The sequence below is a fragment of the Maylandia zebra genome, linkage group LG7 (assembly GCF_041146795.1).
Source record: "Maylandia zebra isolate NMK-2024a linkage group LG7, Mzebra_GT3a, whole genome shotgun sequence".
Lineage (NCBI taxonomy): Eukaryota > Metazoa > Chordata > Actinopteri > Cichliformes > Cichlidae > Maylandia > Maylandia zebra.
In genome coordinates this window covers 45,341,252-45,354,317 of record NC_135173.1, presented here as the reverse complement: position 1 = coordinate 45,354,317, position 13,066 = coordinate 45,341,252, and the positions used below count along the sequence as shown (strand labels likewise).

The window sequence follows — 13,066 nt, the reverse complement described above, 5'->3', positions numbered from 1 at the left end:
TCCAGGTACACACCGGCTCACTCCTTGGCGGCCGCTTATCGGGGCCTGGAGCCTGGGGCTCGCTCGGGCCACTTCGGAGGTGGGGTGCCCCCGGCCTCTCGGCCTGGGGCTCGGTCACTCAGGCGCAGCTGGCTGCCGGCGGAGCTCACGGGCGCGTCACTGCAACTCCCCCTGGCTTCTGCTCCGCGGCTGCTGAGTGAGCCCTCATCTGGGACTCTCCTCAGCTCTTTCCGGGACAGTGGCGCAGCTGCCCCTCTGTTGGTCTTCCTTGGTCTCTTGTGTTCTGGGGGCCTCTGGATGTCTGGAGTTTTGATCTCCTCCACACCTGCTTCACGCCCTGGAGGACGGGGCTGTGGCCCCCCCACACCCTCTAGCAGATTATTACATGAAGGAACCTTTTAAAAAAACAAGCGCGTCCATGCTCACAGGTGTACACACGGGTGATCACACCCACAAACTACACCCTTTTTGGCTCCTACCTCAAAGCACACTGTGTTCTGTTGATCTTATGTGCTGCACAATAATGTTTAACATTTAGTATTTACTGTCATATTCCCATATATCATTGTGATGTTGTTTATTCTATTACTCTTGTTCTCTTCTGCTTGCTTTCTTTTTTCTTTCTCAGCAGGTGATCCAGGTGATTGATATATGCATTTTTTTCTCTGCCCGTTCTGTTGGTTTTTGTCTTTTGCCCTTCTCCCCCGTCCCTCTTCTCAGCTGTTTCTCTTTCCCTCTTTTTTTCTCCCCTTCTTTCCCCCAGTCAAGTCTGTCCCGTATTCAGTAAGTGAAAATAAAATAAACAATAAAAGGTGAATCAAATGGACCATTACGGCAAGGCTGGGATGGTCAGTTTGGTAAAGTAAATCCGTTGGGCATCTTTCTTTGCCTTTAGACAACAATTCTGATGGCAAAAGAGCCAAACGGGACAGGCAAAAAAAGAAAAAAAAAAGAAAAAAAAAAGAAAAAAAGAAAATAAATACATAAACTGTATATCACACTGCATATACACATAATAATGATATTACTGGCATAGACAGAAAAAACAAAAATAAACTGAATTAGTTTGATCCCCAGATGCTAGAAGTCTATCTTTTCATGTCATTTTCGCAGATTTAGAGGTCTAGTACTGTAGGAAGGAATTTTTACCTGGTGTTGTAAGGACTCACAGGAAAGGGCGGGCCTGTGGCTGCAAAGTTCATAACATATGCAAATCATGTTTATTCTGTATAAGCAGAAGCATTTTTTTAAAGAAAAGATGAAAGTGCCCATTTAATGATGCAAAAATGTGTTGCTGTGATGTTGATGCAAATGAATCCCGTGCGAATCGATGAACCATCTGGTGTCAGGTCCCCCAACAAGGTTCCTTTATTATAAATAATATTAAAATATTTTCAAAAATGCTCAATATATCTCTCAGCGTGATTTCACAAAACAGATTACGATTAATTGTGTGACCTTTAGTGTTTTCCTGTAATCGTCTTGAACTTAACTTAGTAGAAGAGCTCTTGTCCCTTTAGCAGGAAGGAAATTACATATTTAGAGAGTGCAACTAATCGAATGTGCAGCTCATTAAATTTGAGTTCAAGTCTGCTGACAGATGTTTCCACAGGAACTTTGTTCAAACACTGTTATGGCTGATACATAAGCGGCAGTTAATTAAGGCTTCATTAGAGTATTGGATTTATCACTCATACACCTTTAAAAGTTGCACGTTTTGGGTTTCTTACACAGTCAGAAATAGGGGTACGGAAGGGGTACATTACTGTGCCCCAAGGTACAAAAATGACATTAATACAGTCTAAGGACAAATATTGGACCTCGGGGTAACTATCTGTACCTTTTTTAGCGTCTGAAAGGTACATACATGTTCCTTAATTGTGAAAAGTACTTATTTGTACCCATTCTTTCAAAAGATAAAGTACAGGTTGATTAAGCTCTTTTTGATTAGAGGTTTTTTGTTTTTTATTCTTTTTGACAGTAATTTATTTGCAACTGTATTGATATAAGCATATATTTTAGTGTTTTTATTTTTTATTATTTTCATTGCTGTTGTTGTTTTTGTATTCCCTGTACCCCCCCCCCCCCCCTTATTTTTAAGCTGCTTTAAGAACAATGAATTTATTTGAAAGAAAAAAAAGTAAAAATGCATTTAAAAAATTTTTTAAGAGAGTGTTTTTTTTAAAGTATAACTCTTTGGATGAATTGCAAAAAAGCACCCTTATTGAACTCGGAGTGCGAGTTGAGCCCATCCTCACAACATCAAACCAAAAGTAGAAGAAGAAACTCAACGAATAGCTGGTGGATTCTAGAATTTTCTGTAAATGCAGCAGGTGCCATTTTGTTTTATCAACGGAGGGAGATGGATTATGAACTTGCAAGTCCTGGTGTGCTCTGTTCACTTTCAACCAAGGAACTCTTAACAAAAATACAAGAGTGGGGCTTAGATGTCACCGAAGCTGAAGCTCAGCATTTCAGAGGTAAGTTTTATTTAAAGAAAAATGTAGCGTAATTACTAATTATTGGTTTAGCCTAGCTTAACGTATATTAGCAATTTAGCTAGTTTCGGCACTCTCTTAGCTCAAATTATCTCTTTTTACAAACGTTTTTACAAACGTTTCATGTGTAAAGTTGAGGTCACAGTTCTGAAAAATGAAAAATGTGTACACATAGTATTTGTATAAGTTTGAACTTATATATGTGGTTCGGCCACAGTCTATGGGTTCGGTAACCCCTGCGCAGCGGAATGGCGCGAAATTTGATTCCCTGGTAGCTGAATGCAGTTTACCGTTAGTGTATTAATGGTAGAGCTGGGCGATATGAGATTTTTTCATATCACGATATGTTTTTTTCATTTCAGGCGATAACGATATCTATCACGATATAAGCCAAATAACTATATTTGTAAGATTTAAATGTGCCGTTGCTCACAAGTAAAATGTGAAATAATCAGCAGCTTGTTTTTATTTAAATATTTATTTCCCATAATAAGTTCAACAGGGTAGATGTACTTAAGGAACATGAGACTTTTTCAGATAAATAAAGGCAAATATTGCAAACTACACAAAAGGCAGCCGCTAAAGCGTTTAAGTTTCAAAATAGAACAAACAAAACAGACTACTTGTCAAGGCTCGGCTGTGTGGCAGGCAGGAGGAGGACCCAAACGCAAAACTCGCAGACACGGGGATGAACTCAAAATCACAGCTTTAATGCTGGAAAGGCAGAACATGGGAAATACAAAACTAAACTGGGAAAAGTAAACTAACATACGTAGAGAGACACAGGGAGATCCACACAACATGAGGGACGACGTCACACTGAACAGAGGGAGACGCAGACAGAAATACACAGAGGGTTAACGAGGGAAGTGGGAGCACACGGGGAACACAGCTGACACAGATAATCATAACGAGACAGGGCAGGAGTGAACACAACATGACGCATACTGACGAGAGACTGTCAAAGTAAAACAGGAAGTACAGAGGTTCAGACAAGAGGAGAGAGCACGGGGAGAACACAGACATAACAGGCTGGGGAAAACATGGAATAAAACACGAAAGGGGACAAGGGCTCATGAATACATAGAGGGGCACACGGGGGGTGAGAGTCACAAAGGGAAAGCACACAGGGAACCACATAATAGGGCAACTCAGGAAACAGAACCTAAACAGGGAACTGAACACAAAAATACAAGAAAACTAAGAACACTGGGCCAACATGGCCCAGGACCATGACAGTACCCCCCCCTCAAGGGCCGGCTCCAGACAGCCCAAACACAGAAAAACAAAACCAAACAGAAAACAACCCAGGGCGGGCGGCGGGGGCCCAGGACGGAGGGCTCTGAACAGAAAACAAAAGAGCACAGCAAACACCGGAGCCCAAGAAAATAACCCAAACACAGAGCAGTTCAGGGGGCCGACCGTGCGGAAGGCAACGGCGGAGACGTGGAAACAGTTCAGGAGGCCGACCGTGCGGAAGGCAACGGCGGCGACGTGGAAACAGTTCAGGAGGCCGGCCATGCGCAAGGCAACGGTGGCGACGTGGAAACAGTTCAGGAGGCCGGCCGCGCGCAAGGCAACGGCGGCGGCGAAGGAGACGACGGAGCAGTTCAGGAGGCCGGCCGCGCGGAAGGCAGCGGCGGCGGCGAAGGAGACGACGGAGCAGTTCAGGAGGCCGGCCGCGCGGAAGGCAGCGGCGGCGGCGAAGGAGACGACGGAGCAGTTCAGGGGGCCGGCCGCGCGGAAGGCAGCGGCGGCGGCGAAGGAGACGACGGAGCAGTTCAGGGGGCCGACCGCGCGGAAGGCAGCGGCGGCCCTCCAGTCTCAGGCGTGCTGGCCATGGCCTGGTGGGCGCAGGGCCAGACGAGGCAGAAGCGGAGGATGCTGGACCAGACGAGGCAGCTGATGAGGATGCTGGACCAGACGAGGCAGCTGATGAGGATGCTGGACCAGACGAGGCAGCTGATGAGGATGCTGGACCAGACGAGGCAGCTGATGAGGATGCTGGACCAGACGAGGCAGCTGAGGAGGATGCTGGACCAGACGAGGCAGCTGAGGAGGATGCTGGACCAGACGAGGCAGCTGAGGAGGATGCTGGACCAGACGAGGCAGCTGAGGAGGATGCTGGACCAGACGAGGCAGCTGAGGAGGATGCTGGACCAGACGAGGCAGCTGAGGAGGATGCTGGACCAGACGAGGCAGCTGAGGAGGATGCTGGACCAGACGAAGCAGCTGAGGAGGATGCTGGACCAGACGAAGCAGCTGAGGAGGATGCTGGACCAGACGAAGCAGCTGAGGAGGAGGCTGCAGCAGACGAAGCAGCTGAGGAGGAGGCTGCAGCAGACGAAGGCTCTGAGGAGGCTGCAGCAGACGAAGGCTCTGAGGAGGCTGCAGCAGACGAAGGCTCTGAGGAGGCTGAGGCCGGGCCAGGCGAGGTTGCAGAGGCTGAGGCCGGGCCAGGCGAGGTTGCAGAGGCTGAGGCCGGGCCAGGCGAGGTTGCAGAGGCTGAGGCCGGGCCAGGCGAGGTTGCAGAAGCACAGGCAGAGGCTGGCCCAGGCGTAGCAGAAGCACAGGCGGATGTAGCCGGGCCAGGCGATGACGAGGCGGTCGCAGATGGCGGCTGGACAGGCTCCTCGGGCCCTCCAGCTGATGCGGCGTGAGGCTGAACGGGCCCCTCGGACCCTCCAGCGGAGACAGGAGGCTGAACGGGCCCCTCGGACCCTCCAGCGGAGACAGGAGGCTGAACGGGCCCCTCGGACCCTCCAGCGGAGACAGGAGGCTGAACGGGCCCCTCGGACCCTCCAGCGGAGACGAGGAGGTGCTGGCCGGGCTCACTGGAACCCCCAGCGGACGAGGTAGATGGCGGCGTGGGAGCCGCGGAGTCCTGGATGAGCTCATCCGAGCTCCCAGCAGGAGCTGATGTAGAGCCAGAGAGGTTTGGGACCCCTGGCTGAATGTTAAGCTGGCTAAAAAACCGCACTGCTACGGGGAACTGGGCCAAAGGTTCAGGTGCGAGTTGAGCTGCCGGACACACGGGGACCTGAGCTGCCGGACACACGGGGACCTGAGCTGCCGGACACACGGGGACCTGAGCTGATGTCTGTAGTAACGGTGGTGGTGAGAGTGGAGTAGGTGGTGGAGTTAATGACTCCACAGGGGAATGAACTAGAGGTAGTGACGGTTGTGGTGCTGGTGGTTGAGTGGGTGACTGTGCTACTGGGGACTGCACTGGGGACTGCACTGGGGACTGCACTGGGGACTGCACTGGGGACTGCACTGGGGACTGCACTGGGGACACTGGAGACTGCAGTGATGGTTGTAAAGTTGGAAACCGAGCTGACGATAAGGCCGATGATTCCTCTACCAACTGAGCTATTGACTGGGCTAAGGATTGAAATAAGGTTTGTAGTAAGTCAGGCTGTGGATGTGACTGTGCTATGGGAAGCGAGGCTGAATGTGGTGGAGGTGGCGACTGAGCTTCGGGCCGGGCGGCTAACAGAGATTCATGGCGAGCCACTCCTAGCGACTCTGTAGGCCTTAAGCTGTCCATCTTAGGAGTAGCAGTCTCTAAAACAGTCATTGCACAGGAAGATCCAGGTTTAGCAGAGTCAGAGTCTGTAATACCGGGCACAAAGGGATCCGTTATGGACACAGGAGCATTCACACAGACCGTTTCTAAATATACAGGTTGGGGAGCAGCATAGTCCAGGAGTGGAGACACACCACTCACAGTCTCACACTCAGCAGGTACAGAGACCGCAGAACTGTTAACTTCACAGTGCTGTTCACAAGTATGCGGCTCAAAAACGGTCTTTTGCTTCTCTACGGTGAAATAATCTGTCTGTGAGTTAATTGCTGCTGACCTGGGAGGAGCACAGGAAACATAGTCGCTCTCAAACACGGGCGTGAGGGTAGGCACTGCAGGACCAGAATTAACAGACCCAGAGTTAATGGCCTCAGGGATGACGCGCACGGGGCTTATAGTGCCAGGATTCTTTAATTTAGCATGAACAGCAGTCTCTGGGGGGGTAATGAACTCAGTCTCGTGCGTAATAGAAGCGGAGGCGAACGTAGAAACAGTATGAGGCCTAGAAACACAGTCATATTCAACCTTTTTGTTCTTCTCTGGTGAGTTACGGACGTGAAAAACAGCGGACTCAGAAAACGAATACTGTCCGAGACGGTCGGGCTTGGAACTCGCATGGAAAAAGCAGTCAGATTCACTCACCACCGGAGCTTGCTCAGTAGCTTTAGAGTGGCGACGGCGTGAGCGTCGTGTTTTCCCGGGAACTGTGCCGTGAGTTCCCGAGGCAGTGGGCGCAGGCACTTCGGTGATGTCGGCTGGCTGAGCCGATGACGAACCAGGCTGCGCCGGAGAGACAGGGAGCTTGTGCAGCTCTGAGCGCGGAAGTCCCAGGTAGAGCGCAAAAGCCTGCAGCGGGGTAAGGCCGTTTGTCGTCGGCTCGAAACCACTCCCCGACCGCCGAGTAACCCTCTTCTTTGCGCGGGACGTGGGCGGCGACCGGAGAGGCGAACCAGAAGTCGAAAATGCCGGAGGAGTTGTGGCAGGCGATAGGCTGACTCCTCCAACTCTTCTTACCGTGGGACGGTGTGGGGAAAAAGCAGCAGCGTTTGCAGTTTGGAGGCTGCGCGGCCCACCTAGAGCCAATCGAGTCCCATAGAAGGCAGACTCGCGCTCCCGGGCATGCCGAGCCTCCTGCCTTCTCCTCTCGTTAGGGAAGGCGGGGTCTGCTCGCTGCCGGTTCCGTAGGGAGTTTGCTGGGTCCATTACTGGTGACGTCGTACTGTCAAGGCTCGGCTGTGTGGCAGGCAGGAGGAGGACCCAAACGCAAAACTCGCAGACACGGGGATGAACTCAAAATCACAGCTTTAATGCTGGAAAGGCAGAACATGGGAAATACAAAACTAAACTGGGAAAAGTAAACTAACATACGTAGAGAGACACAGGGAGATCCACACAACATGAGGGACGACGTCACACTGAACAGAGGGAGACGCAGACAGAAATACACAGAGGGTTAACGAGGGAAGTGGGAGCACACGGGGAACACAGCTGACACAGATAATCATAACGAGACAGGGCAGGAGTGAACACAACATGACGCATACTGACGAGAGACTGTCAAAGTAAAACAGGAAGTACAGAGGTTCAGACAAGAGGAGAGAGCACGGGGAGAACACAGACATAACAGGCTGGGGAAAACATGGAATAAAACACGAAAGGGGACAAGGGCTCATGAATACATAGAGGGGCACACGGGGGGTGAGAGTCACAAAGGGAAAGCACACAGGGAACCACATAATAGGGCAACTCAGGAAACAGAACCTAAACAGGGAACTGAACACAAAAATACAAGAAAACTAAGAACACTGGGCCAACATGGCCCAGGACCATGACACTACTAAATTGTCAATTCCACTTAGAAACAAAATATTAATTCTAAAAATAAATCTTAGTTTGTTTTACAGAAGAACAGACAAAACTGACTAACTTTTGTCAATATCAAATAAACTGAGAACTAAAAGGAAATTCTCAATCTCTCCTTGTTGTATAGCTGAGCTTTTCAAACAGTTGTAACAGTTACTTTAGTCTGACAAAAGCCGAATGACGAATTAGCGCTTCCAGTCAGAGACTGAGGCTACGTCCACACGTACACGGGTATTTTTGAAAACGGAGATTTTCCGTTTTCGTTTTAAAAAATAATCCCGTCCACACATAAAGGCAGAAATAAAGGAAAACGCTGCTATGAACATGCCAAAGCAGCAGGTGGCGCTAGATTCCTAACCGTGCAGAAATATTGGCCAATCAGAAGTCTAGAAGCCTCGGTGGGAAAAAGTAAACAAAGCTGGGGCATAGAAGCAGAACCGAGTCGTAAGTGTGGAGGGACAGTAACTGTGTGTATATGTAAGCATTTAAACACTGCAGAGAGTAGAATTAACAGTATTGTAGAAATTCATTTCACCGAAACAATAACGTGGCGCACAGTGTGACGCATGCACCAGTTCATTGTATTTCCAGACTTGCTTTCGGCACAATTTACAGTGCACGCTACTCTGTTTTTTGTCAGACTTGAAATAGCCGAAATACCTTCACACTACGGAACTTCTATGGCTCTTCCGTTCGACAATCTCTTCGGCGTTGGAACCATCATCTGTTTTCTCTTCGGTCACGCTCGGTTGATTTTTCTAGTCGGCACACTCATTTCCTCCATTACCCGCTGGCTGCTTCCCAAACAAACACACGTGCGGCTTGGCACTTGTGCTGTACGTTACAAGTCACGCGACGTGACGCTGCGGCTGTGATTGGTTCGGCTCTGCGCTACTTAATTTGGATTGGCTGATCTTTTTTTTTTTTTTTTTTTAAGAGGACAAGAGCGGCGAGGTCTATCGCGATAGCTTAATTTCTCTATCGAGTAAAAGTTATATCGCGATACATATCGTTATCGTTCTATCGCCCAGCTCTAATTAATGGTTTAATAAAATCACGTTTTTACATCCATTCCAAGGCTATCAACACACATGGGCGGCTGAATATAACGTCTAAAGGAAATATCTTAACATCGCACTTGTTTAAAATATAACAAGGGTGTCGCAGCTGGGGTTTGATAGTCGCGTTTTAAGCAATGTGGGAACTTTTTCAGCATGTAATCTGAGATTGTAATACGGTCCTGCGGGTGTTATCGCTATAAGTAATCGGTCTGAAAGAACAGACGGCAGAAACTGTCGGAAATCTGGAGAAAGGAGTCACCTTAGTAGTGAATATTAACAAATTACAGCATTCTAGTCTTTTTTTTTCTTCCAAACGTGAAAGGGCACAAAAGCATGCTCAGACTCTGCTCTCCTGTGTCCAGTAGTCCCAAACAAACATCTAAATTTAAAAATGAAAACTTTGCATATCAAGAGGATTCACTCTAAAGATTTGCTTTATTTTATTTTATTTACTGATTTTTTTAAATGAATATTTCTTTGAACTGAAAGAAGTTGTACAAAAGGTTTTAATGTGTGTGATATACGGTTTTTACCCATGTAAAAATGTGGTGATAAATATTCTTACATGGAATTTAGAGTTTGTACTACCATTTATCTTGCAGACAATGAGGTTGATGGTGACACAGTTGACTGCGGTCTTACTGAGACTATGGTTGCATACCTTTTCCAAGGATCCTTCAAAAAGCAGGTTAAATTCAACCAATTTGTGTCAAGGATGAAGGAATCTTCAGTGACGCTGACTCTACAGACTGTCTCTCCAGAAGACTGGCAACCATCTACTTCGTCAACTTCAATAAGGTATTTTCTTATTTATAATGAAGTTAGTATGTCTGAAACATACATGTTGGCCGTTATGCACTTTTAGGATTTAGTTAATATGATCATTGTTTCTACCATATGTATTGTTACTGTAGTGTTTTATACTTCAATTCATGCAATAAAAACAAACGCTTAACTGTTTTCACAGCAATGAAAATACTTTGAGACTACCAGCCTCTTTTGAAATTCCAAGATTTCCCAAAAATCTCCAACTAAAACTGGACAACAAAGAACCGTGCCATAAAAATCCAAGGGACAGACACACAATAATCAGAGTTCTATATGAAGCTGTGGCACAGTATACTATGTAAGTTAATCAGGGTAATGTTAGCTTGTTGCTTTAGAAAAAGCTGAATCTGTCATATTGAAAATAAACGCTACGTTACTAAGAAACAATAACTGACACTTGATAAAGTTTGTTTGTCAGCAGTTGCTCTAACACTTATGTTTCTTCTGATATTACAGGTATCCCACAAATTCTGAATATGTGCAAGCTGTGAAGACGCTGGTAATGAAGTATCCTTTCCTCAAGGATCGTGAGGGAAATGGTTATGTAAGTTAAATTTAAAATTTGCATAAGGTTCCTTCAAGATTACAAAGTAAAAGTGAAGCTTTTTTCAATCTTGTTTTGTTAGTAAGACAATCTGTAGCCTCTCAGTAGGTTTGTATGAAGTATGTTTACTGATTCTTTGTTGGGTGTATTTTGTGTAGATTGTTTTTACAGTAACTTATGTTTCTGTTCAACAAGCACACATGGCATATGTCTTTGAGACGTAAATTCAAATCAGAGCGGGCACCACTAGTCGACAGTGAGGCAGTGAGGCGTTGTAAGGAGAAGTTTGGTTCTACGAGGAGAGGGCAGCCTAATAAATGTCAATGAACAAGTCAGAGAAATGTTTGTCAGGTTGGTGTGAGGGACATCTTGAGCTATAAAATGTTCTTGCCTCTGTTATTACATCTAAAACTAAGGATTAGGGATGCAACTGTACCCCTTTTTTTTCAAACCGAAACAATACCAATACTTGGATTAGAGCACTTGCTAATACAAAGTACCAATGCTAATACTTCTACCTCACAAAATATTATTAATTAGAAGGTGCTAAAAGAGGGTGAACTAGATTAAAAAAAAAAAAAAAATTTTTTAAATATGACTCCAAAACTAAAATTTCAAGTTAACAATTAAGATTTTATGTGAAATTATTTCAGAGTTTCCATATTTTAAATATTGGTTCATGGTATCGGTTAACTTTAACCGATACGAGTTCTTTGTGATGCACAGATCGTGTCAGCTCTAATTGTATATTTAGTCTTATGTTGGGTTTCTAATCTGTTTTGACTTTCTCTTCTCACTCTTGCTTTCTTTCAAGGGACCATGCGTCCAAGGAGAGGATTTATTATCCATAGACGCCCACTTAAAGGTCTTACAGTGCCAATGTCAGAAGATGCAACCAGATACCATGGTGGTTCATAACCGTGTGCAGCAAACGTTTGCTTGGCGGCAGAAAGAAATTGCAAATGGTATGCCTGTGGAGGATGTGTTGAAGAAGTACCCCTTCTTAGGGATGCCTACTGGTGTAAGTCAGAAAGCTGAATTGAACTTGGAAATAGCTGTCACATTTAACATGTTTATAGTAGTAAATTTTATTTGCCCTTGACCTTGTTTTCTTCATCTGTCCCTCTTTCCTTTTTTTGTATGTTCATGTAACTTCTTACAGTATTGTTGTTAAATTCTATAAAAAAAATAATTATGCAGCACCATACATAATTAATATCAACTTTAGATTATTTCATTTTCATACACTGTTATTTTGTACTGAAAATGAATTTTTTACTTGTAGCTGTGCAACGAACTCGGGTGGATCCAACCAACAACGGGTAATGTAAGCCAGCGATTTCGTGAAGGGCTCTCATGTGTTGCAGCAAAGGTGATTGACCTTACACAAGGGAAAACCCCACTCTACCAGCTCTACCTTGATGCAAGAGAGGAGGCTCTCACTGATGACCTACCGGGTATTTGCTTTTTTTTTTTTTTTTTTTTAACTTCAAGGCTTCCATTTTATATAATTTTTATAGGTAACTGGAAATGCCAGATAAAATGCATGGGTGATCTTGTGTTTTGTTGTTTTTTGGCAGATCTTGACACAAGGGCTGCACTTTTATTCCTGCCATACGTCTTCAAGGAGAAACTGGATCTCTTTGTCATACTTGGAGAGGTGTGTGTATTAAAATATTTAGTCTATATAAAAGGAAAACAAATGTATCTTTTGTTAAGAGACTAATATATTGCTTTCCTCTACCTTCTTTTTTGACTTCAAAGGTTCATCCTAAAACCCCCTATCCAACTGTTCAGCTACTTCATGAAGACTGGAAACCAGTGTTCTCCAGAAGCGCTCCAAACATTGTGAAGTTGGATGGCAGTGAAGTGTGCAGAAGCTCGTGTATTTTTGAAGGAATCATCTCTTCTTTCTGCTTGTATTTTGTCTTCAACCTTGCTTATCCAAAACATCTGAAGAACACCCTGATTTTTCTCCAAAAGTACATTGTGAAAATAGATGAGGGTGAGGACCGGCCTCTGCCAATCACAGTCACCAGACAAATAAATCTTCTGTATTGACCACCATGCCTCAGCCATATCAGTGCTCCAAATGTGGCAGAAGAACCTTTAGTTTGACAAAGCTTATGCAGCACACAGGACTTATTCATTCCCATGATGCCAATTTTGATATAACCTGTGGACTCAGTGACTGCTGTTCTTCCTTCAAAAAATATGAATCTTTCAGACGACATGTGTATAGGAAACACAGAGAACAGGTGTTGTGTTAATATTGACACAATGTGGGTCTTTTGTGGAAAAATTCTCATTCCTCTGTTATATGACAACCATTTTCATTCATACAGTGTTAGAGTTGATAGTGAATGGACGTTGCTAAAACCTGGACAGGAAATTGATGTTGCAGCTTATGACACATACTCTGTTGATAACAGTTTGTATGTAACAGTTAAGCAATGTATTTAAGAAGGTAATAAATGTGACAAGTATTTTTGACTTTGTATCTTCAATTTTTCAAATCTTGAGAGGAAAAATATAGGAAATCTGTGTGTAGATACTGAACCTTTAGAAAGACATTTTTGTACTCCTTTTAAGGGTTCTTTTTTGTACTTTATACTAAGGGTACAATTTTGCCCTTTAAAGTACAGGTTTGACGTGTAAAAGGTACAAATTACAAGGGTACAATCAG

At 45.2% G+C, this 13,066-nt stretch overlaps 1 protein-coding gene across 1 annotated transcript; it reads left to right on the top strand.

The window, feature by feature from the left end:
• Positions 1-2,387: 2,387 nt before the first annotated feature.
• LOC112430007 (sterile alpha motif domain-containing protein 3-like) lies at positions 2,388-12,501 on the top strand. The gene is made up of 8 exons (XM_076886456.1): positions 2,388-2,480; positions 9,611-9,806; positions 9,976-10,134; positions 10,293-10,380; positions 11,195-11,401; positions 11,666-11,837; positions 11,961-12,040; positions 12,145-12,501. The coding sequence occupies exons 2-8, from the start codon at positions 9,658-9,660 to the stop codon at positions 12,439-12,441; spliced, it is 1,152 nt and encodes a 383-aa protein (XP_076742571.1). The 5' UTR covers positions 2,388-2,480; positions 9,611-9,657; the 3' UTR covers positions 12,442-12,501.
• The last annotated feature ends 565 nt before the right edge of the window (positions 12,502-13,066 follow it).